General features: G+C 30.1%; 3 protein-coding genes across 3 annotated transcripts; all 3 read left to right on the top strand.

Annotated features, from left to right (window-relative positions):
- The first annotated feature begins 879 nt into the window (after window positions 1–879).
- LOC114163001 (beta-galactosidase 13-like) lies at window positions 880–5,166 on the top strand. Its single transcript, XM_028047044.2, has 17 exons — window positions 880–1,168; window positions 1,273–1,368; window positions 1,463–1,575; window positions 1,669–1,735; window positions 1,825–1,917; window positions 2,000–2,143; window positions 2,225–2,319; window positions 2,413–2,518; window positions 2,615–2,818; window positions 2,912–3,079; window positions 3,170–3,348; window positions 3,443–3,552; window positions 3,660–3,769; window positions 3,878–3,985; window positions 4,067–4,171; window positions 4,279–4,424; window positions 4,515–5,166. The coding sequence occupies exons 1-17, from the start codon at window positions 974–976 to the stop codon at window positions 4,981–4,983; spliced, it is 2,508 nt and encodes an 835-aa protein (XP_027902845.2). The 5' UTR covers window positions 880–973; the 3' UTR covers window positions 4,984–5,166.
- A 6,401-nt stretch (window positions 5,167–11,567) lies between these two features.
- Window positions 11,568–15,866, top strand: LOC114162987 (beta-galactosidase 13-like). The gene is made up of 17 exons (XM_028047021.2): window positions 11,568–11,867; window positions 11,972–12,067; window positions 12,162–12,274; window positions 12,368–12,434; window positions 12,524–12,616; window positions 12,699–12,842; window positions 12,924–13,018; window positions 13,112–13,217; window positions 13,314–13,517; window positions 13,611–13,778; window positions 13,869–14,047; window positions 14,142–14,251; window positions 14,359–14,468; window positions 14,577–14,684; window positions 14,766–14,870; window positions 14,978–15,123; window positions 15,215–15,866. Exons 1-17 carry the CDS (start codon window positions 11,673–11,675, stop codon window positions 15,681–15,683), a joined length of 2,508 nt encoding a protein of 835 aa, XP_027902822.2. The 5' UTR covers window positions 11,568–11,672; the 3' UTR covers window positions 15,684–15,866.
- A 4,973-nt stretch (window positions 15,867–20,839) lies between these two features.
- Window positions 20,840–25,160, top strand: LOC114162995 (beta-galactosidase 13-like). The gene is made up of 17 exons (XM_028047032.2): window positions 20,840–21,128; window positions 21,213–21,308; window positions 21,403–21,515; window positions 21,609–21,675; window positions 21,765–21,857; window positions 21,940–22,083; window positions 22,165–22,259; window positions 22,353–22,458; window positions 22,555–22,758; window positions 22,852–23,019; window positions 23,110–23,288; window positions 23,383–23,492; window positions 23,654–23,763; window positions 23,872–23,979; window positions 24,061–24,165; window positions 24,273–24,418; window positions 24,509–25,160. The coding sequence occupies exons 1-17, from the start codon at window positions 20,934–20,936 to the stop codon at window positions 24,975–24,977; spliced, it is 2,508 nt and encodes an 835-aa protein (XP_027902833.2). The 5' UTR covers window positions 20,840–20,933; the 3' UTR covers window positions 24,978–25,160.
- Window positions 25,161–26,497: the final 1,337 nt, after the last annotated feature.

Raw genomic sequence — 26,497 nt, 5'->3', positions numbered from 1 at the left:
TAACATACCATTTAAAGAAAACCAACAATTTACCTTTCAGAACAATTACTTATAACACCATGAAAAAAATACATTTCCAATATATCTTAATTAAATCCACATAAATTATAATTCCCTTTTAAATTCGCAATATTTGTCGATAACTTATTATTAATTTAAGTGATACTTAATTTCTTAAATATAATTTTACATTTAGGTCTTATAAATTAAAAGTATAATTAAAGATATAACTTTTCAAAACTAACTAATTAAGTTATTGACTAGGTATTGTTTTCACACCAGCTTTAATTTTGATTTATTATTTTAGAATTACACCGTCCCAGATAATATATTTAATTATAAGTTTAAAACAGTTATAAAAAATTAACAATATCTATATCACAATTTATATTTTAAAAAAATATTTTATTTTCAATAGTTTAGTTGAACTTTGGTCTACCAAAAGAAAAAAAAAAGTTGTTTGATTAAAACGCTAAAATAAATAAAAAGAATGTGAGAGAAAAAGGACATTATGTTTAAAATATTTAGAAAAAAGAAATTGAGTGATTAAAACTCTACAATATATTTGTATATAAAGATACAAACAACAATTAATTTAATTCATTGATTACAATTTTTTTTTTTGAGAGTGAAATATTCTATTTTGAAAGGTGTTGATTAAATTTAGAGAGCGGGATTTAAAAAAATTAGTAAATGAGGAAATATGGCTAAGAATAGAATAATTACATAAAAGTAAGACAAATACGAAGAAAATACAACCAATGAATAATAACAGAATACAGAAAAATAGCGGAAGAACAAACAATTTTGTCTCAAAGGGCTAACATTTATTGGTGTAAGAATAGTATAAAAGAAACGTTTGTGTAAAGAGCAAATCAGCTTCTGGGCACCTCTCTCTACCCGAGAAGGAGGAGCCCTGCATTAGCTCGCTCAAAGCCTTCTTTTAATCATCGTACAAGATTAAATACAAAGAATGGAACAAACCAATAACATGACTCGCACCCTTTTCCTCGTGGCCTTGCTTTCCACCATTGTGGTTGCAACACATGGGCATGGTCGTCACATGACTGCTCATAATGTCACTTATGATGGTAAGTCATTGTTCATCAACGGAAGGCGCGAGCTGCTTTTTTCTGGTTCCATCCACTACCCACGAAGCACACCAGATGTAAGTTACTTTCATCATAATCATATTGTAATATTGTAATTTTTTTCATGCAAAGAGACAATACTATATGGTTCATCGCACGTGTTTGTACATGACTAATGCAGATGTGGCCTATCCTTCTTGATAATGCAAGACGTGGAGGCATAAATGTCATCCAAACCTACGTGTTTTGGAATGCTCATGAGCCCCAACAAGGACAGGTGAATTACTTGTTGAATATTGACTCAATTGTTTTAGGACCATAAAACTCAAATAGGGTTTTGCGAAAATGTTTTTTTTCCTTTCAATATACAGTTCAACTTTGAAGGTAATTACGACTTAGTGAAGTTTATTAAGCTTGTTCAAGAACATGGAATGTTTGTCACTCTCAGGGTTGGACCCTTCATCCAAGCCGAGTGGAACCATGGGTAAAATATCCATTAATTAATCTGATTTTCAAATATATGATTCATTTCCTTTGTTATTCTCAACCTTATTTTCTTTCCTCATATGTTCATCAGAGGACTTCCATATTGGCTTAAGGAGGTTCCTGACATCATATTCCGCTGTGATAATGAGCCTTATAAGGTAGTCTCAATCCCCCATATATAATTCCTTTAACATGAAAATTGAGTACATAATTTAATCATTAACATGAAAATTCCTTTGATTTGAAGCAACACATGCAAGCATTCGTGACAAAGATTGTACAAATGATGAAAGATGAGAAGCTCTTTGCACCCCAAGGAGGTCCCATTGTCTTAGCACAGGTTTTTATTTTGCAACCAACCAAGTGTTTAATTTCTTTTTGAGTAATCAATGTAAACATGTTGCATTATTCAATGGTTACAGATTGAGAATGAGTACAACCACGTTCAACGTGCATACGAAGAGAAGGGTGACAGCTATGTCCAATGGGCTGCAAACATGGCAGTAGCATTGAACGTTGGAGTTCCATGGATCATGTGTAAGCAAACAGATGCACCAGATCCAGTGGTAAGTCATGACACAATAGGAGTAGCATGGCCATAAATTATTTTCCAACTTAGCTTGACATAATGTGATTTCATTCGATAGATCAATGCATGCAATGGAAGACATTGTGGTGATACCTTCTCGGGGCCAAACAAACCATACAAACCAGTCATATGGACAGAGAACTGGACCGCTCAGTAAGAAATGACTTAATGTTTATCCTCGGTAAAGAAATTCAAAATCACGAACACACCAAGTAATACATTTTATTTGGTAATCGTGTACATCAGGTACAGAGTACATGGAGATCCACCATCCCAAAGATCTGCAGAAGATATTGCATTTTCAGTTGCTCGCTTTTTCGCCAAGGGTGGAAACTTGGTTAACTACTACATGGTGTTTCTCTTAGCATCTAAATCTTTTTGTACTTACATAACTTTAGGCCAATATTTTTTTTTCTTAAATTTGTAACTCGATGTGTAACATTTGTAGTATCATGGAGGAACAAACTTTGGCAGAACCAGTTCTGAATTTAGCACAACTCGTTATTATGACGAGGCACCTCTTGATGAATACGGTCTAGAAAGAGAACCAAAATGGAGTCATTTGAGGGATGTCCATAAAGCCGTGCTCCTTTGTAGGAAAGCTATCCTTGGCGGCGATCCCAATGTTGAAAAGTTGAACGAATTCCATGAGGTGAGCATCTGACATTACTTTTGATGTTGCATAAAAAGGAGGTAGCGTCACAAACTTATTAAGCTAAACAAAGTTGGTATATATGTCATGCAGATTAGAACCTTTGAGAAGCTTGGAACAAACTTGTGTGTTGCTTTCATCACTAATAACCACACAACAGATGCGGCCACTATTAACTTCAGAGGCACTAACTACTTTTTGCCTCCATATTCCATTAGCGTCCTTCCTGACTGCAAGACCGTGGTCTACAACACGCAAAGTGTAATTAACTAACTTATTTGTTCATCTCCAATATGTTATCACATAGAATTAACAACTGAGTATTTCACTCACATATGACACATGTAATAGATTGTTTCACAACATAACTCAAGGAACTATGAAAGGTCAACCACGGCAAACAATTTCCAATGGGAGATGTTCAATGAGGCCATCCCAACAACCAAAAAAATGGATATGTACCAAAACAAACCGCGGGAGCTTTTCACTTTGCTCAAGGACACCAGTGATTATGCTTGGTACACCACCAGGTGAGTTTGTTTAAGCATATTATTTAATTATTTTATTTTGAAAACATTTTATATTATTGTTGTCTCTAACTGCTAACCTTTTTATTCATTATAGCTTTGAGTTGGCTCCAGGAGACTTGCCAACAAAGCCTGGAGTTCTCCCTATTATTCATATTGAGAGTAACGGACACACAATGGTTGCATTTGTAAATGGAGACCTCATTGGTAAGGACACAAACTAATGTGTGTATATATATATATATTGGTATGTATGTATCAAAATGGTGAAGAGACAAGGTATTGATGACAATGTCCTAATTATTATGTGTTAGGAACTGCTCACGGAACTCATGACAAAAAAACTTTTGATTTCAACCGACCAGTACAACTTAGGGTTGGAACTAACTATATTTCTATCCTAGCTGGCACAGTTGGATTACCTGTATGAGACTTAACTTTTTCGTTCTTACATGTTTAATGAACACATATCAAAGTTTCAATGAATACAACAAAATAACATTGTTTCATCCTTCAAATTTTGAATATATAGGATAGTGGAGCTTACATGGAACATAGATACGCAGGACCCAAGCTCGTATCCATCATAGCTCTCAACACAGGAACACTAGATATCACTACCAATTTGTGGGGTCATCGGGTTAGTTGAATTATAGTTTGATAGTAAAATTTTGTTTCATGTTACAATTACATAACTAAATCGGTTAAATTTATTTGATAGGTTGGTCTCAAGGGTGAAGGCATGAAAGTTTTTAGTGATGAAGGATCAATAAGGGCAAAATGGAAGCCACTCAGTCCAGTCCCACGTCCTCTCACCTGGTACAGGGTAAGAAATAGCACACGTCTTATATCAAACTATGATATTTAAGAAACACTTTAAGGCTTTTCTTTGCTTTATATTTTTTGTAACGATATCATGCATTGATTTTACAGACAAGATTTGTCACTCCTGAGGGAACAGGTCCAGTTGCCATTAGGATGACTGGAATGGGCAAAGGAATGATGTGGATCAACGGTAAAAGCATTGGTCGTCACTGGATGAGTTTCCTCTCCCCAATTGGAAAGCCCACTCAATCAGAGTAAGAAAACTATGTAGTAGAATTGAAAAGTTTAATTAAAAAAAAACGAGCATTGTCTTAAACATTTTCTAACTTGCACCACTCATTTAGGTTCCATATCCCAAGATCGTTCCTCAACCCACAAGATAACTTGCTTGTTATATTTGAAGAGGAACCATTGGCTCCAAGACAGATTGAGATCTTGAACGTGAACAGAGACACAATTTGCAGTTTCATTGCAGAGAATGACCCTCCCAATGTGAACTCATGGGTGTCCAGGAGAGGAAATTTCCACCCTATTGTGCCATACCTTGGACCAAAAGCCTTATTGGAATGTGCTCCTGGGAAAAAGATTACGACAGTTGAGTTTGCAAGCTTTGGCAATCCAAGTGGTTCATGTGGACAATATATTTTAGGAACTTGCAATGCTATTGCTACAAAACAAATTGTGGATCAAGAATGTTTGGGCAAAGAAACTTGCTCGATTGCATTAAATCGTGCAATTTTTAACCAAAATGGTGCGGATCCATGTCCAGAAATATTGGTGAAAACTCTTGCAATCCAAGTAAGGTGTTATTAGATCAACCAACCAATGAATTAATTAATGCACGTGGCTGGAATTTTTTCATTTTGGCTTAAAAGGAGTCCAGAAGCACAACTTATATGATTGGATTTTGGTGACATGAAACATAAATTCAATTATTTCATTATTTGTTTCTTCTCACTACTTACAATAAAAATTCCACAAATTCAATTTTGTTCACATCTTTTGTCTTCTTTTATTTGTTTTATTTAAGTCTCTTTAGTGAAGTCATTTTTATCTTTATATATATATATATATATATATATATATATATATATATATTGTCACAACCGAGATCGTGACGGGACGACGAAAATAAATAAAGGAGTCGCCACCATAGTTTATTATGGAAAACTATAGAAAACCCTTAAAAAGAATGGTCTTCGAAATCAAATTTGGATTTGGGAGTCAGTTACGTGTGGAGAAGGTATTAGCACCCCATAAAGCCCGTCTTAAGACAGTTCCCTCTTTAATCTCTTTAATTAAGTGTGCAAGAGAACCCGAGATTCTACATGATAACAAAATTAGTTATCAAGCAAATCTGAAATTTGACATGACATTTAAAAAATGATTTTATAATTCTTTTAATTTTTTATTATTATTAATTAAAAAAAAAGATTTAAAAACCTATGAAAGAACATTTTGATTATCAAGCAAGTCCGAGACTTGACATGACATTCAAAACTTATATAAAAAAATGTAATTTTTATTTTATTTATTTATTATTAGTTTTTTTAGAGAATTAAAGCCTAAAAAACACCTTTTTAATTATCAAGATAAAAATAGAGGGGAAGAGAAAGACTGAGCACATCGATGACAAACCAAAATCATCTAACATGAGAACCCCGAACACATTTGATCATACAACAATTCAAACGATCATATATTTGATGTTATAAGAGAATCATGAACAACAGACTAAGAGCAAAAGAAAAATTTACCTTAAGGTGACCCCTTGTGTGTGCTTTGTAATAAAAAAGGAGAAGGGTTTTTCGAATTTTGTCCCTGTGTCTTGCATTAGAGAAATTTTGTGATTATATAGGCCTTTTGGGTATACTTGAGATCGTTGAGATCGTAAGATTTAATTATAATAAAATATATGGGGAAAGGATTGACCTTATTAAATCATTGCATAATATTCACTGTATTGATTATAATTATTAAATCATAATTATTAAATCATTGCATAATAATGTATGTAATTACTAGAATCATATTCTCTGTCACATAAAGACCGTGATCAAATCATAACATATTATTCAAGTTGATTCTAATTATTACTAGGAATATTTTCTTCTAAAGATTAAAATCATACCATGCTCTAAAAGCATTATATCGGAAATATTTGTTTCTAATTAAAATAATATCTTCTGAGTCTGACACACATAAGTGTAAATGCACGCACGATATTTATTCAAATTATTATAAAAAATATTGCTCCTAATATTATACGGTTCTCTAAAAACAGAAATTATGAAACGTCCTTTTCTGACATGTCATGTGAAGAGTGTAAATAGCAAACAGTGGGTAAAAATATGTAAAACATTTGGGCTCATGAAAAGAGTGTAATAATTAACAATAAATTAGATTCTCCTTCCCTTAGTTTTTTTTTTTCTTTTTTTCCCGGGTAAAATTAAAGTTTAAAAACCTACCATCAATCAAAACATATTTTTTATTTATTTTATTATTTTTTATTATTATATTATATATTATTTTTATTATTTTTTTTAACCAAAAAAATACATTTATCCGGATGAAATTGGATGTTGATATATATATATATATTCATAAATAGAATATAAATAAATAAGTCCTCGTCTCAATTATCAACTAAAAACTAAAAACTAATACATTATTATAAGAGTACCTTTTTTAACAAATGAAGATTTTGTATACACATCATTCTCTCGTGAAAAGGTTAGAAACATAAGCAAAGGTATAACATTTATAAAACTATGTTACTATAATTTTATATTTGGGTCTTATAAATTAGAAGTATAATTAAAGAAACGGATAAGTATGTTTTAGTTATTGTGTTGACATGCAAAATTGGAATTTGTCCAACCTTTAAAGTTTATATAAAATTTGTCTATATAGTTTAGAAATGCATGAAATTCGTCCTTCAAGATAAACGGTGTTAACTTTTAGGTGACGTGTCTAACGATCATGCTTACTAAACTAACATGTTACAAAACATGATTGCCACGTGGCTGATACATGTAATTTTATTTTATTTTATTTATTTTTTGTTCATGTTTAATTTTTCTTTTAGTTTTGGATGACATATTTCATGTGTTACTAAAGTATAAAACAAATTTTATATGAACTTTAAAAGAGAGATGAATTCCAATTTCGTATGTAAATGCATGAACTAAGAACCTACTGAACAGAAATGATTGTTTGAACTAATTAATTGATTATTATGTTATATAAACGTTAAATTATATCACTTATATAAATTAATATTGAAATAAAAGAAATTATTAATATTAAAATTTTAACATTGTTCAAAAAATAATATAAGTTACTTAAATTAAATATTTATTAAAATGTTAAGTGTTTTTATATTTTAAAAGAGATAAAATTTATTACAAATTAATATCTTATTATATATAACTAATATATTACAAAAATTGTAATAAATTGACTTAGTGAATATATATTCACTTAATGAATATATAATGTACAATTTTTTTTTAAATAATTTAGTCTACATCTTGTGAATATATAAATAATTTTTAAATTCATTAAATTCTCTAAGTGAATATACTTAATGAATATATAATTACACCTAGTTAATAAATAAATTATCTTTAAAATAATTTGATATATACTTAGTGAACATATAAATAATTTTTATAATTTACTAAGTTATTATATAATCTATAATTATTTAGAGAATTATTGAATTTATCAAATAATTTTTGTAATATGTAAATTGTATATAATAACATATTGATTTATAATAAGTTTTAATTTTTTGGAACTTAGAAAATACTTAATATTTCAATAAATACTTAATTCAACCCATTTATATTAGTTTTTTAAAAATGTTAATATTTCAAACACAACTTAAATTATTTCTTAAAAGTGAAATAAATTATTTTCATCAATATTAATGTATATAATTGTTATTATTTAATATTTATATAATAGAACAAAAAATTATTAGTTCAAAACACTATTTATGCTAAGTATATTTTTAATTCATATATTCTAAATGTAAAATTGGAATTTGTCTCTCACCCTCAAAATTCATATAAAATTAGTCCCTATTCAGTGATATATGGAATACGTCCTTCATAACCAAAAGAAAAATAAAAATAAAAATAAAAACTTTTTTTTTAATTACACGTGTCAATTGTGTGGCCGTCACGTGTTCTGACATGTCAGTCTAATCAACATGATCATTAGATACGTCACCTAAAAGTTAACTTTGTTTGTTCTGATGGACGAATTCCTTGCATTACTAAAATATAAGGACAAATTTTGAGTCCAACTTTTCTACTTGTTTTTTGGGTGTTGTCCTCTACTCAGAATTAAAAATACACTATATTAGTATTTTAAATATCTTTTTAATATATTTTAAAATGTTAAAATTAGTGATAATCAATGTGTCATAGTGGCACAGTTGTAGAGGAACAACATAGAAAACCCCAACAGAGAATCCAAATTCACAAATTTTGTATGAATTTTGAGGGACAAATCCCAATCTTGCTTTTATATACAAAAACTAAGAACATACTTATCCCTAAAGATATGATATATTATTAGAAGTAGAGATGACAAATAAACTCGCCCTCATGGGTATTGCTCGAACCCATCCCTATTTTGACGAGGAATCCCCTATTGACTAGGTATGAGTATGAGTTTGGGTATGGGGAATCCCCGCCATAATACTTGTCTCTGCCATATCTCCGTCTTCGTTTAAATTATTAAAATATTCACTATTAATTAAGTAAACATATATATATATATATATATATATATATATATATATATATATACTTTATATTTTTTATTTCTTTTAATTATTTGGTTTGTCATGAAATTCATTCGCATTTTCAATATATTTTCATAAAATTCAATTGGATTTCCAATATATTTTTCATCTTATCATAACCTTTATGTAATTATGTTAAAATGATGTATGTTAATTAAAAAATTTTATGTCTCACATTTGAATATTTCTACTATTTTTTAATACTTTTATTTATTGTATATTTTCCTTTCACATGAGAATGTTTAATACTCTCAATTTAAATGTTTAATAATATAAACATTTCATTTACTTGGCAATACAAAAAAAAAACTTATTATTATTATTATTCATTTTTGTTTCATTTGAAGAACTTTTTTTTTTCGCTAAAACAATTTTTGTTATTTCTCAACCATTGAGTATATACATGTTGATATTTGAAAAGTTTTCTTAGATCTCTAGGGTATTTTTCATCCTTTCATACCTTTAATTATACATTTTATTTTTCTTTGAGGGATTTCTTTCAATAGTCTCTCAAATTGTTTATAAGACACACATTAGTTAATTTTTTAATATTTTTTATTTGTTGTTTATTTTCATCACGTAGAATACTGTTTTGATGTATTCTATCTAATTATTTTTTCTTTTCTAACTCATTATCAATCATATTATAATTTTTTTCACTATAATTATATAAATAACTTTTATTTACTACAATATAAAAATTTAATGTAATTGTCATGAATATTTTTTATTATCATCCAACATATATTGAAGTTCAAAAGATACAAAATTTATGTAAAAATTTTATTATTATGTTTATTATTTGTTCTTTGCATCATTTTGATTAAGTGATGTCTATAACTTTTATTAGTGTATAAAAAAGAGATTCATTAGAATTTAAAAAGTTGAAGTAAACAAGCATTTAAAATAAATTTTGAATTTTGAATATTTGTTTTTCTTTTATATTTTTTAAAAATATTTTTAAATTTTATCAACTAGGTTTCATTAATATTTGCAAATTTAATAAATGCTTATTTAATAGATGCTTTGATTTTCATTAAATTTGATTTGGTATTCTAATATAAAATGTAAACAATTATAATTTATTTTAAAGTATTTTATATCGAAGAAACAACTTTCCTCCTAATATTGAATATTTGATAATATTATGTTTCCTTATCCGTAATTTTTATTAATTAAAGTAGTAATAACAACATGTATGAGTACGAGATTATACCCGTTGCCCGGTGGAGGATGGGGATAAGACAAAAATTTTATACTCGTCAGATTTGGGTATGGAGATGAGTATGAATTTTTTCTACGAAAATGTGTATGGGATAGCGAAACTCGTCTCCGCCCCATCCGTTATCATCCTAATTAGAAGACTACTTTTTTTAACAAATGATGAATTTTGTATATACATCATTCTCCCGTCAAAAAGTTAGAAACATAAACGATGTTATAATAATTATAAAACTATGTAACTATAATTCTAGATTAAGGTCTTATAAATTAAAAGTAAAATTAAAGATTTAAATTTTCAAAACTAACTAATTAAGTTATTGATTAAGTATTTTTTTCACACCAGCTTTAATTTAGATTTATTATTTTAGAATTACACCGTTATAGATAATATGTTTAATTATAAGTTGAAAACAATTATGAAAAATGAACTATTTATCCTATCTCACAATTTATATTTAAACAAAAAAACATTTTATTTTCAATAAGTTACTTGAATTTTAGTCTACCAAAAGAAAAAAAATTATTGAGTGATTAAAACGCTAAAATAAATAAAAAGTATGTTGGAAAAAAAGTATATGATGTTTAAAATATTTAAAAAAATGTTGAGTGATTAAAACGGTAAAATAAATAAAAACGATGTGAGAAAAATAGTATATGTTGTTTAAAATATACAAAAAAAAAAATGTTATGTGACTAAAACGCTACAATATATTTGCATAAGAGGATAAAAACAATAATTATTTTGAATTCATTGATTACAAATATTTAATTTTTTTGAGAGTGAAATCTTCTATTTTGAAAGGTGTTGAGTAACTTTAGATAACGTGAACTAAAAAATAATAATAAGTGAGGATATGTGGCTCTTATAATTTTGTATAGATAAGAATAGTATAATTACATAAAACCAAGATTAATATGAAGAAAATACTAATGAATAATAACATAATACAAAAAAAAATAGCACGTATGTTCTTTAAAATATTCCGAAAAAAAAAATGTTGAGTGATCAAAACGTTACAATATACTTTTATAAAAGGACAAAAACCATAATTAATTTAAATTCAATGATTACAGCTACATTTTTTAAGAGTGATATCTTTTTATTTTGAAAGGTGTGGATTAAATTTAGATAGCGTGAACTAAAAAAAAGAAAAGTAAATGAGGATACATGGCTCTTATAAATTTGTATGGCTAAGAATAGAATAATTACATAAAAGTAAGACAAATACGAAGAAAATACAACCAATGAATAATAACAGAATACAGAAAAATAGCGGAAGAACAAACAATTTTGTCTCAAAGGGCTAACATTTATTGGTGTAAGAATAGTATAAAAGAAACGTTTGTGTAAAGAGCAAATCAGCTTCTGGGCACCTCTCTCTCTACCCGAGAAGGAGGAGCCCTGCATTAGCTCGCTCAAAGCCTTCTTTCAATCATCGTACAAGATTAAATACAAAGAATGGAACAAACCAATAACATGACTCGCACCCTTTTCCTCGTGGCCTTGCTTTCCACCATTGTGGTTGCAACACATGGGCATGGTCGTCACATGACTGCTCATAATGTCACTTATGATGGTAAGTCATTGTTCATCAACGGAAGGCGCGAGCTGCTTTTTTCTGGTTCCATCCACTACCCACGAAGCACACCAGATGTAAGTTACTTTCATCATAATCATATTGTAATATTGTAATTTTTTTCATGCAAAGAGACAATACTATATGGTTCATCGCACGTGTTTGTACATGACTAATGCAGATGTGGCCTATCCTTCTTGATAATGCAAGACGTGGAGGCATAAATGTCATCCAAACCTACGTGTTTTGGAATGCTCATGAGCCCCAACAAGGACAGGTGAATTACTTGTTGAATATTGACTCAATTGTTTTAGGACCATAAAACTCAAATAGGGTTTTGCGAAAATGTTTTTTTTCCTTTCAATATACAGTTCAACTTTGAAGGTAATTACGACTTAGTGAAGTTTATTAAGCTTGTTCAAGAACATGGAATGTTTGTCACTCTCAGGGTTGGACCCTTCATCCAAGCCGAGTGGAACCATGGGTAAAATATCCATTAATTAATCTGATTTTCAAATATATGATTCATTTCCTTTGTTATTCTCAACCTTATTTTCTTTCCTCATATGTTCATCAGAGGACTTCCATATTGGCTTAAGGAGGTTCCTGACATCATATTCCGCTGTGATAATGAGCCTTATAAGGTAGTCTCAATCCCCCATATATAATTCCTTTAACATGAAAATTGAGTACATAATTTAATCATTAACATGAAAATTCCTTTGATTTGAAGCAACACATGCAAGCATTCGTGACAAAGATTGTACAAATGATGAAAGATGAGAAGCTCTTTGCACCCCAAGGAGGTCCCATTGTCTTAGCACAGGTTTTTATTTTGCAACCAACCAAGTGTTTAATTTCTTTTTGAGTAATCAATGTAAACATGTTGCATTATTCAATGGTTACAGATTGAGAATGAGTACAACCACGTTCAACGTGCATACGAAGAGAAGGGTGACAGCTATGTCCAATGGGCTGCAAACATGGCAGTAGCATTGAACGTTGGAGTTCCATGGATCATGTGTAAGCAAACAGATGCACCAGATCCAGTGGTAAGTCATGACACAATAGGAGTAGCATGGCCATAAATTATTTTCCAACTTAGCTTGACATAATGTGATTTCATTCGATAGATCAATGCATGCAATGGAAGACATTGTGGTGATACCTTCTCGGGGCCAAACAAACCATACAAACCAGTCATATGGACAGAGAACTGGACCGCTCAGTAAGAAATGACTTAATGTTTATCCTCGGTAAAGAAATTCAAAATCACGAACACACCAAGTAATACATTTTATTTGGTAATCGTGTACATCAGGTACAGAGTACATGGAGATCCACCATCCCAAAGATCTGCAGAAGATATTGCATTTTCAGTTGCTCGCTTTTTCGCCAAGGGTGGAAACTTGGTTAACTACTACATGGTGTTTCTCTTAGCATCTAAATCTTTTTGTACTTACATAACTTTAGGCCAATATTTATTTTTCTTAAATTTGTAACTCGATGTGTAACATTTGTAGTATCATGGAGGAACAAACTTTGGCAGAACCAGTTCTGAATTTAGCACAACTCGTTATTATGACGAGGCACCTCTTGATGAATACGGTCTAGAAAGAGAACCAAAATGGAGTCATTTGAGGGATGTCCATAAAGCCGTGCTCCTTTGTAGGAAAGCTATCCTTGGCGGCGATCCCAATGTTGAAAAGTTGAACGAATTCCATGAGGTGAGCATCTGACATTACTTTTGATGTTGCATAAAAAGGAGGTAGCGTCACAAACTTATTAAGCTAAACAAAGTTGGTATATATGTCATGCAGATTAGAACCTTTGAGAAGCTTGGAACAAACTTGTGTGTTGCTTTCATCACTAATAACCACACAACAGATGCGGCCACTATTAACTTCAGAGGCACTAACTACTTTTTGCCTCCATATTCCATTAGCGTCCTTCCTGACTGCAAGACCGTGGTCTACAACACGCAAAGTGTAATTAACTAACTTATTTGTTCATCTCCAATATGTTATCACATAGAATTAACAACTGAGTATTTCACTCACATATGACACATGTAATAGATTGTTTCACAACATAACTCAAGGAACTATGAAAGGTCAACCACGGCAAACAATTTCCAATGGGAGATGTTCAATGAGGCCATCCCAACAACCAAAAAAATGGATATGTACCAAAACAAACCGCGGGAGCTTTTCACTTTGCTCAAGGACACCAGTGATTATGCTTGGTACACCACCAGGTGAGTTTGTTTAAGCATATTATTTAATTATTTTATTTTGAAAACATTTTATATTATTGTTGTCTCTAACTGCTAACCTTTTTATTCATTATAGCTTTGAGTTGGCTCCAGGAGACTTGCCAACAAAGCCTGGAGTTCTCCCTATTATTCATATTGAGAGTAACGGACACACAATGGTTGCATTTGTAAATGGAGACCTCATTGGTAAGGACACAAACTAATGTGTGTATATATATATATATTGGTATGTATGTATCAAAATGGTGAAGAGACAAGGTATTGATGACAATGTCCTAATTATTATGTGTTAGGAACTGCTCACGGAACTCATGACAAAAAAACTTTTGATTTCAACCGACCAGTACAACTTAGGGTTGGAACTAACTATATTTCTATCCTAGCTGGCACAGTTGGATTACCTGTATGAGACTTAACTTTTTCGTTCTTACATGTTTAATGAACACATATCAAAGTTTCAATGAATACAACAAAATAACATTGTTTCATCCTTCAAATTTTGAATATATAGGATAGTGGAGCTTACATGGAACATAGATACGCAGGACCCAAGCTCGTATCCATCATAGCTCTCAACACAGGAACACTAGATATCACTACCAATTTGTGGGGTCATCGGGTTAGTTGAATTATAGTTTGATAGTAAAATTTTGTTTCATGTTACAATTACATAACTAAATCGGTTAAATTTATTTGATAGGTTGGTCTCAAGGGTGAAGGCATGAAAGTTTTTAGTGATGAAGGATCAATAAGGGCAAAATGGAAGCCACTCAGTCCAGTCCCACGTCCTCTCACCTGGTACAGGGTAAGAAATAGCACACGTCTTATATCAAACTATGATATTTAAGAAACACTTTAAGGCTTTTCTTTGCTTTATATTTTTTGTAACGATATCATGCATTGATTTTACAGACAAGATTTGTCACTCCTGAGGGAACAGGTCCAGTTGCCATTAGGATGACTGGAATGGGCAAAGGAATGATGTGGATCAACGGTAAAAGCATTGGTCGTCACTGGATGAGTTTCCTCTCCCCAATTGGAAAGCCCACTCAATCAGAGTAAGAAAACTATGTAGTAGAATTGAAAAGTTTAACTAAAAAAAAAACGAGCATTGTCTTAAACATTTTCTAACTTGCACTACTCATTTAGGTTCCATATCCCAAGATCGTTCCTCAACCCACAAGATAACTTGCTTGTTATATTTGAAGAGGAACCATTGGCTCCAAGACAGATTGAGATCTTGAACGTGAACAGAGACACAATTTGCAGTTTCATTGCAGAGAATGACCCTCCCAATGTGAACTCATGGGTGTCCAGGAGAGGAAATTTCCACCCTATTGTGTCATACCTTGGACCAAAAGCCTTATTGGAATGTGCTCCTGGGAAAAAGATTACGACAGTTGAGTTTGCAAGCTTTGGCAATCCAAGTGGTTCATGTGGACAATATATTTTAGGAACTTGCAATGCTATTGCTACAAAACAAATTGTGGAACAAGAATGTTTGGGCAAAGAAACTTGCTCGATTACATTAAATCGTGCAATTTTTAACCAAAATGGTGCGGATCCATGTCCAGAAATATTGGTGAAAACTCTTGCAATCCAAGTAAGGTGTTATTAGATCAACCAACCAATGAATTAATTAATGCACGTGGCTGGAATTTTTTCATTTTGGCTTAAAAGGAGTCCAGAAGCACAACTTATATGATTGGATTTTGGTGACATGAAACATAAATTCAATTATTTCATTATTTGTTTCTTCTCACTACTTACAATAAAAATTCCACAAATTCAATTTTGTTCACATCTTTTGTCTTCTTTTATTTGTTTTATTTAAGTCTCTTTAGTGAAGTCATTTTTATCTTTATATATATATATATATATATATATATATATATATATATATATATATATATTGTCACAACCGAGATCGTGACGGGACGACGAAAATAAATAAAGGAGTCGCCACCATAGTTTATTATGGAAAACTATAGAAAACCCTTAAAAAGAATGGTCTTCAAAATCAAATTTGGATTTGGGAGTCAGTTACGTGTGGAGAAGGTATTAGCACCCCATAAAGCCCGTCTTAAGACAGTTCCCTCTTTAATCTCTTTAATTAAGTGTGCAAGAGAACCCGAGATTCTACATGATAACAAAATTAGTTATCAAGCAAATCTGAAATTTGACATGACATTTAAAAAATGATTTTATAATTCTTTTAATTTTTTATTATTATTAATTAAAAAAAAAGATTTAAAAACCTATGAAAGAACATTTTGATTATCAAGCAAGTCCGAGACTTGACATGACATTCAAAACTTATATAAAAAAATGTAATTTTTATTTTATTTATTTATTATTAGTTTTTTTAGAGAATTAAAGCCTAAAAAACACCTTTTTAATTATCAAGATAAAAATAGAGGGGAAGAGAAAGACTGAGCACATCGATGACAAACCAAAATCATCTAACATGAGAACCCCGAACACATTTGATCATACAACAATTCAAACGATCATATATTTGATGTTATAAGAGAATCATGAACAACAGACTAAGAGCAAAAGAAAAATTTACCTTAAGGTGACCCCTTGTGTGTGCTTTGTAATAAAAAAGGAGAAGGGTTTTTCGAATTTTGTCCCTGTGTCTTGCATTAGAGAAATTTTGTGATTATATAGGCCTTTTGGGTATACTTGAGATCGTTGAGATCGTAAGATTTAATTATAATAAAATATATGGGGAAAGGATTGACCTTATTAAATCATTGCATAATATTCACTGTATTGATTATAATTATTAAATCATAATTATTAAATCATTGCATAATAATGTATGTAATTACTAGAATCATATTCTCTGTCACATAAAGACCGTGATCAAATCATAACATATTATTCAAGTTGATTCTAATTATTACTAGGAATATTTTCTTCTAAAGATTAAAATCATACCATGCTCTAAAAGCATTATATCGGAAATATTTGTTTCTAATTAAAATAATATCTTCTGAGTCTGACACACATAAGTGTAAATGCACGCACGATATTTATTCAAATTATTATAAAAAATATTGCTCCTAATATTATACGGTTCTCTAAAAACAGAAATTATGAAACGTCCTTTTCTGACATGTCATGTGAAGAGTGTAAATAGCAAACAGTGGGTAAAAATATGTAAAACATTTGGGCTCATGAAAAGAGTGTAATAATTAACAATAAATTAGATTCTCCTTCCCTTAGTTTTTTTTTTCTTTTTTTCCCGGGTAAAATTAAAGTTTAAAAACCTACCATCAATCAAAACATATTTTTTATTTATTTTATTATTTTTTATTATTATATTATATATTATTTTTATTATTTTTTTTAACCAAAAAAATACATTTATCCGGATGAAATTGGATGTTGATATATATATATATTCATAAATAGAATATAAATAAATAAGTCCTCGTCTCAATTATCAACTAAAAACTAAAAACTAATACATTATTATAAGAGTACCTTTTTTAACAAATGAAGATTTTGTATACACATCATTCTCTCGTGAAAAGGTTAGAAACATAAGCAAAGGTATAACATTTATAAAACTATGTTACTATAATTTTATATTTGGGTCTTATAAATTAGAAGTATAATTAAAGAAACGGATAAGTATGTTTTAGTTATTGTGTTGACATGCAAAATTGGAATTTGTCCAACCTTTAAAGTTTATATAAAATTTGTCTATATAGTTTAGAAATGCATGAAATTCGTCCTTCAAGATAAACGGTGTTAACTTTTAGGTGACGTGTCTAACGATCATGCTTACTAAACTAACATGTTACAAAACATGATTGCCACGTGGCTGATACATGTAATTTTATTTTATTTTATTTATTTTTTGTTCATGTTTAATTTTTCTTTTAGTTTTGGATGACATATTTCATGTGTTACTAAAGTATAAAACAAATTTTATATGAACTTTAAAAGAGAGATGAATTCCAATTTCGTATGTAAATGCATGAACTAAGAACCTACTGAACAGAAATGATTGTTTGAACTAATTAATTGATTATTATGTTATATAAACGTTAAATTATATCACTTATATAAATTAATATTGAAATAAAAGAAATTATTAATATTAAAATTTTAACATTGTTCAAAAAATAATATAAGTTACTTAAATTAAATATTTATTAAAATGTTAAGTGTTTTTATATTTTAAAAGAGATAAAATTTATTACAAATTAATATCTTATTATATATAACTAATATATTACAAAAATTGTAATAAATTGACTTAGTGAATATATATTCACTTAATGAATATATAATGTACAATTTTTTTTTAAATAATTTAGTCTACATCTTGTGAATATATAAATAATTTTTAAATTCATTAAATTCTCTAAGTGAATATACTTAATGAATATATAATTACACCTAGTTAATAAATAAATTATCTTTAAAATAATTTGATATATACTTAGTGAACATATAAATAATTTTTATAATTTACTAAGTTATTATATAATCTATAATTATTTAGAGAATTATTGAATTTATCAAATAATTTTTGTAATATGTAAATTGTATATAATAACATATTGATTTATAATAAGTTTTAATTTTTTGGAACTTAGAAAATACTTAATATTTCAATAAATACTTAATTCAACCCATTTATATTAGTTTTTTAAAAATGTTAATATTTCAAACACAACTTAAATTATTTCTTAAAAGTGAAATAAATTATTTTCATCAATATTAATGTATATAATTGTTATTATTTAATATTTATATAATAGAACAAAAAATTATTAGTTCAAAACACTATTTATGCTAAGTATATTTTTAATTCATATATTCTAAATGTAAAATTGGAATTTGTCTCTCACCCTCAAAATTCATATAAAATTAGTCCCTATTCAGTGATATATGGAATACGTCCTTCATAACCAAAAGAAAAATAAAAATAAAAATAAAAACTTTTTTTTTTAATTACACGTGTCAATTGTGTGGCCGTCACGTGTTCTGACATGTCAGTCTAATCAACATGATCATTAGATACGTCACCTAAAAGTTAACTTTGTTTGTTCTGATGGACGAATTCCTTGCATTACTAAAATATAAGGACAAATTTTGAGTCCAACTTTTCTACTTGTTTTTTGGGTGTTGTCCTCTACTCAGAATTAAAAATACACTATATTAGTATTTTAAATATCTTTTTAATATATTTTAAAATGTTAAAATTAGTGATAATCAATGTGTCATAGTGGCACAGTTGTAGAGGAACAACATAGAAAACCCCAACAGAGAATCCAAATTCACAAATTTTGTATGAATTTTGAGGGACAAATCCCAATCTTGCTTTTATATACAAAAACTAAGAACATACTTATCCCTAAAGATATGATATATTATTAGAAGTAGAGATGACAAATAAACTCGCCCTCATGGGTATTGCTCGAACCCATCCCTATTTTGACGAGGAATCCCCTATTGACTAGGTATGAGTATGAGTTTGGGTATGGGGAATCCCCGCCATAATACTTGTCTCTGCCATATCTCCGTCTTCGTTTAAATTATTAAAATATTCACTATTAATTAAGTAAACATATATATATATATATATATATATATATATATATATATACTTTATATTTTTTATTTCTTTTAATTATTTGGTTTGTCATGAAATTCATTCGCATTTTCAATATATTTTCATAAAATTCAATTGGATTTCCAATATATTTTTCATCTTATCATAACCTTTATGTAATTATGTTAAAATGATGTATGTTAATTAAAAAATTTTATGTCTCACATTTGAATATTTCTACTATTTTTTAATACTTTTATTTATTGTATATTTTCCTTTCACATGAGAATGTTTAATACTCTCAATTTAAATGTTTAATAATATAAACATTTCATTTACTTGGCAATACAAAAAAAAAACTTATTATTATTATTATTCATTTTTGTTTCATTTGAAGAACTTTTTTTTTTCGCTAAAACAATTTTTGTTATTTCTCAACCATTGAGTATATACATGTTGATATTTGAAAAGTTTTCTTAGATCTCTAGGGTATTTTTCATCCTTTCATACCTTTAATTATACATTTTATTTTTCTTTGAGGGATTTCTTTCAATAGTCTCTCAAATTGTTTATAAGACACACATTAGTTAATTTTTTAATATTTTTTATTTGTTGTTTATTTTCATCACGTAGAATACTGTTTTGATGTATTCTATATAAATAAAAAATAATAATAAGTGAGGATATGTGGCTCTTATAATTTTGTATAGATAAGAATAGTATAATTACATAAAACCAAGATTAATATGAAGAAAATACTAATGAATAATAACATAATACAAAAAAAAATAGCACGTATGTTCTTTAAAATATTCCGAAAAAAAAAATGTTGAGTGATCAAAACGTTACAATATACTTTTATAAAAGGACAAAAACCATAATTAATTTAAATTCAATGATTACAGCTACATTTTTTAAGAGTGATATCTTTTTATTTTGAAAGGTGTGGATTAAATTTAGATAGCGTGAACTAAAAAAAAGAAAAGTAAATGAGGATACATGGCTCTTATAAATTTGTATGGCTAAGAATAGAATAATTACATAAAAATAAGACAAATACGAAGAAAATACAACCAATGAATAATAACAGAATACAGAAAAATAGCGGAAGAACAAACAATTTTGTCTCAAAGGGCTAACATTTATTGGTGTAAGAATAGTATAAAAGAAACGTTTGTGTAAAGAGCAAATCAGCTTCTGGGCACCTCTCTCTCTACCCGAGAAGGAGGAGCCCTGCATTAGCTCGCTCAAAGCCTTCTTTCAATCATCGTACAAGATTAAATACAAAGAATGGAACAAACCAATAACATGACTCGCACCCTTTTCCTCGTGGCCTTGCTTTCCACCATTATGGTTGCAACACATGGGCATGGTCGTCACATGACTGCTCATAATGTCACTTATGATGGTAAGTCATTGTTCATCAACGGAAGGCGCGAGCTGCTTTTTTCTGGTTCCATCCACTACCCACGAAGCACACCAGATGTAAGTTACTTTCATCATAATCATATTGTAATATTGTAATTTTTTTCATGGTTCATCGCACGTGTTTGTACATGACTAATGCAGATGTGGCCTATCCTTCTTGATAATGCAAGACGTGGAGGCATAAATGTCATCCAAACCTACGTGTTTTGGAATGCTCATGAGCCCCAACAAGGACAGGTGAATTACTTGTTGAATATTGACTCAATTGTTTTAGGACCATAAAACTCAAATAGGGTTTTGCGAAAATGTTTTTTTTCCTTTCAATATACAGTTCAACTTTGAAGGTAATTACGACTTAGTGAAGTTTATTAAGCTTGTTCAAGAACATGGAATGTTTGTCACTCTCAGGGTTGGACCCTTCATCCAAGCCGAGTGGAACCATGGGTAAAATATCCATTAATTAATCTGATTTTCAAATATATGATTCATTTCCTTTGTTATTCTCAACCTTATTTTCTTTCCTCATATGTTCATCAGAGGACTTCCATATTGGCTTAAGGAGGTTCCTGACATCATATTCCGCTGTGATAATGAGCCTTATAAGGTAGTCTCAATCCCCCATATATAATTCCTTTAACATGAAAATTGAGTACATAATTTAATCATTAACATGAAAATTCCTTTGATTTGAAGCAACACATGCAAGCATTCGTGACAAAGATTGTACAAATGATGAAAGATGAGAAGCTCTTTGCACCCCAAGGAGGTCCCATTGTCTTAGCACAGGTTTTTATTTTGCAACCAACCAAGTGTTTAATTTCTTTTTGAGTAATCAATGTAAACATGTTGCATTATTCAATGGTTACAGATTGAGAATGAGTACAACCACGTTCAACGTGCATACGAAGAGAAGGGTGACAGCTATGTCCAATGGGCTGCAAACATGGCAGTAGCATTGAACGTTGGAGTTCCATGGATCATGTGTAAGCAAACAGATGCACCAGATCCAGTGGTAAGTCATGACACAATAGGAGTAGCATGGCCATAAATTATTTTCCAACTTAGCTTGACATAATGTGATTTCATTCGATAGATCAATGCATGCAATGGAAGACATTGTGGTGATACCTTCTCGGGGCCAAACAAACCATACAAACCAGTCATATGGACAGAGAACTGGACCGCTCAGTAAGAAATGACTTAATGTTTATCCTCGGTAAAGAAATTCAAAATCACGAACACACCAAGTAATACATTTTATTTGGTAATCGTGTACATCAGGTACAGAGTACATGGAGATCCACCATCCCAAAGATCTGCAGAAGATATTGCATTTTCAGTTGCTCGCTTTTTCGCCAAGGGTGGAAACTTGGTTAACTACTACATGGTGTTTCTCTTAGCATCTAAATCTTTTTGTACTTACATAACTTTAGGCCAATATTTTTTTTTCTTAAATTTGTAACTCGATGTGTAACATTTGTAGTATCATGGAGGAACAAACTTTGGCAGAACCAGTTCTGAATTTAGCACAACTCGTTATTATGACGAGGCACCTCTTGATGAATACGGTCTAGAAAGAGAACCAAAATGGAGTCATTTGAGGGATGTCCATAAAGCCGTGCTCCTTTGTAGGAAAGCTATCCTTGGCGGCGATCCCAATGTTGAAAAGTTGAACGAATTCCATGAGGTGAGCATCTGACATTACTTTTGATGTTGCATAAAAAGGAGGTAGCGTCACAAACTTATTAAGCTAAACAAAGTTGGTATATATGTCATGCAGATTAGAACCTTTGAGAAGCTTGGAACAAACTTGTGTGTTGCTTTCATCACTAATAACCACACAACAGATGCGGCCACTATTAACTTCAGAGGCACTAACTACTTTTTGCCTCCATATTCCATTAGCGTCCTTCCTGACTGCAAGACCGTGGTCTACAACACGCAAAGTGTAATTAACTAACTTATTTGTTCATCTCCAATATGTTATCACATAGAATTAACAACTGAGTATTTCACTCACATATGACACATGTAATAGATTGTTTCACAACATAACTCAAGGAACTATGAAAGGTCAACCACGGCAAACAATTTCCAATGGGAGATGTTCAATGAGGCCATCCCAACAACCAAAAAAATGGATATGTACCAAAACAAACCGCGGGAGCTTTTCACTTTGCTCAAGGACACCAGTGATTATGCTTGGTACACCACCAGGTGAGTTTGTTTAAGCATATTATTTAATTATTTTATTTTGAAAACATTTTATATTATTGTTGTCTCTAACTGCTAACCTTTTTATTCATTATAGCTTTGAGTTGGCTCCAGGAGACTTGCCAACAAAGCCTGGAGTTCTCCCTATTATTCATATTGAGAGTAACGGACACACAATGGTTGCATTTGTAAATGGAGACCTCATTGGTAAGGACACAAACTAATGTGTGTGTATATATATATATATATATATATATATATATATATATATATATATATATATATATATATATATATATTGGTATGTATGTATCAAAATGGTGAAGAGACAAGGTATTGATGACAATGTCCTAATTATTATGTGTTAGGAACTGCTCACGGAACTCATGACAAAAAAACTTTTGATTTCAACCGACCAGTACAACTTAGGGTTGGAACTAACTATATTTCTATCCTAGCTGGCACAGTTGGATTACCTGTATGAGACTTAACTTTTTCGTTCTTACATGTTTAATGAACACATATCAAAGTTTCAATGAATACAACAAAATAACATTGTTTCATCCTTCAAATTTTGAATATATAGGATAGTGGAGCTTACATGGAACATAGATACGCAGGACCCAAGCTCGTATCCATCATAGCTCTCAACACAGGAACACTAGATATCACTACCAATTTGTGGGGTCATCGGGTTAGTTGAATTATAGTTTGATAGTAAAATTTTGTTTCATGTTACAATTACATAACTAAATTGGTTAAATTTATTTGATAGGTTGGTCTCAAGGGTGAAGGCATGAAAGTTTTTAGTGATGAAGGATCAATAAGGGCAAAATGGAAGCCACTCAGTCCAGTCCCACGTCCTCTCACCTGGTACAGGGTAAGAAATAGCACACGTCTTATATCAAACTATGATATTTAAGAAACACTTTAAGGCTTTTCTTTGCTTTATATTTTTTGTAACGATATCATGCATTGATTTTACAGACAAGATTTGTCTCTCCTGAGGGAACAGGTCCAGTTGCCATTAGGATGACTGGAATGGGCAAAGGAATGATGTGGATCAACGGTAAAAGCATTGGTCGTCACTGGATGAGTTTCCTCTCCCCAATTGGAAAGCCCACTCAATCAGAGTAAGAAAACTATGTAGTAGAATTGAAAAGTTTAATTAAAAAAAAACGACCATTGTCTTAAACATTTTCTAACTTGCACCACTCATTTAGGTTCCATATCCCAAGATCGTTCCTCAACCCACAAGATAACTTGCTTGCTATATTTGAAGAGGAACCATTGGCTCCAAGACAGATTGAGATCTTGAACGTGAACAGAGACACAATTTGCAGTTTCATTGCAGAGAATGACCCTCCCAATGTGAACTCATGGGTGTCCAGGAGAGGAAATTTCCACCCTATTGTGCCATACCTTGGACCACAAGCCTTATTGGAATGTGCTCCTGGGAAAAAGATTACGACAGTTGAGTTTGCAAGCTTTGGCAATCCAAGTGGTTCTTGTGGACAATATATTTTAGGAACTTGCAATGCTATTGCTACAAAACAAATTGTGGAACAAGAATGTTTGGGCAAAGAAACTTGCTCGATTGCATTAAATCGTGCAATTTTTAACCAAAATGGTGCGGATCCATGTCCAGAAATATTGGTGAAAACTCTTGCAGTCCAAGTAAGGTGTTATTAGATCAACCAACCAATGAATTAATTCATGCACGTGGCTGGAATTTTTTCATTTTGGCTTAAAAGGAGTCCAGAAGCTCAACTTATATGATTGGATTTTGGTGACATGAAACATAAATTCAATTATTTCATTATTTGTTTCTTCTCACTACTTACAATAAAAATTCCACAAATTCAATTTTGTTCACATCTTTTGTCTTCTTTTATTTGTTTTATTTGTCTTTTTAGTGAAGTCATTTTTATCTTTATATATATAAATATATAAATATATAAATGGATAGACTACATATTACAACGTAATAATTTCGTGGATAGACTACAATATAATACTATAATTAAGAAGGAAGAAAAAATGTAAAACTTGTGTACAGACTATTTAGTGAGTTATATGTCATCTCCAGTTTCATTACACATGTTTTCATATAGGTAGTGATACATATATAATATTATTGTTATTTTTTTATTTCAAACTAATGTTTCATAGTAGCCACACAAATATGATATTTCATACACTAATTTGTACAATGCACCATTATTTTTAATTGTACATATTAAAATTTAATACTTTTTTAATAAATATATCATAATTTTGTAAATATTAATAGTTTTATCAAATAATAAGATAAATTAGGTCTTCTTTTTTGATAAAAATAGTTGGATGACATGGATTTCATAAATTGCGAATCAAATTACTAACTTTTTTAATAGTTATATCAATCCTTCTACCTCTCTTTTAGTTTTCTAACTACCAAAATGACCATTGAAAATACACATGGTGCCATTGCCATTAATGTGATAGGTACTTCATCAATGGGTTATTGATTTTGAAGCTACTTCCCATATTTGTTACGATAAACTGTTATATACTTCACATATCTCTGTTATTAATTCTCACGGATCTTTGTCTGATTCTCCTCAAGTTGAAGTTGAAAGCATTTAGGATAACAAAAATATATGTGATGGCAGATATCTTGGAATAAAATCTGTGCCAAATAGTTAGTACAGGTAGTAGTTATTTTATATTTTAATATATACTTATAAAATGATGAAGTATAGATATCATACTACTTGTATTCGCAAATATCGATTATTTAATTCATCCATATCTGCTCTTTTATCCGTCGACTGTTTCAAAAATATCTGCAATTTTTTTAAATATAAATAATTATAATAAGATATTCTATGAAACTTCTTGACATAAGATATTAGGACATATACATATTAATTGATAATAAAACTCAACTGAGTTTTATTGATTTTAGACATTATTGATGTAGTGTGACTTAAAAAAAAAAAGAGAAAGAGGTTTGAACAGAGCTTATAAATATTTTAGTATCGTTTTGTACAAACAAACTATTGCAAATAAATTAATATAGAGAGGACGAAAAAGAATACATAAAAAAATTTATATTGATTTTCCTCCGCTAAGGCTACATCGATTACGAAATTCACCTTTTATATATATATATATATAAACCCTCTTCTAGACCTTGCTTGTAATTATGTTTCTTATCAAATTTATAA

The sequence above is a fragment of the Vigna unguiculata genome, chromosome 9 (genome assembly GCF_037176805.1).
Source record: "Vigna unguiculata cultivar grain cowpea cultivar isolate G323 ecotype 2 chromosome 9, ASM3717680v1, whole genome shotgun sequence".
NCBI lineage: Eukaryota > Viridiplantae > Streptophyta > Magnoliopsida > Fabales > Fabaceae > Vigna > Vigna unguiculata.
The sequence above is the reverse complement of the archived record's forward strand: the minus strand, read 5'-3'. Positions and strand labels throughout refer to the sequence as shown.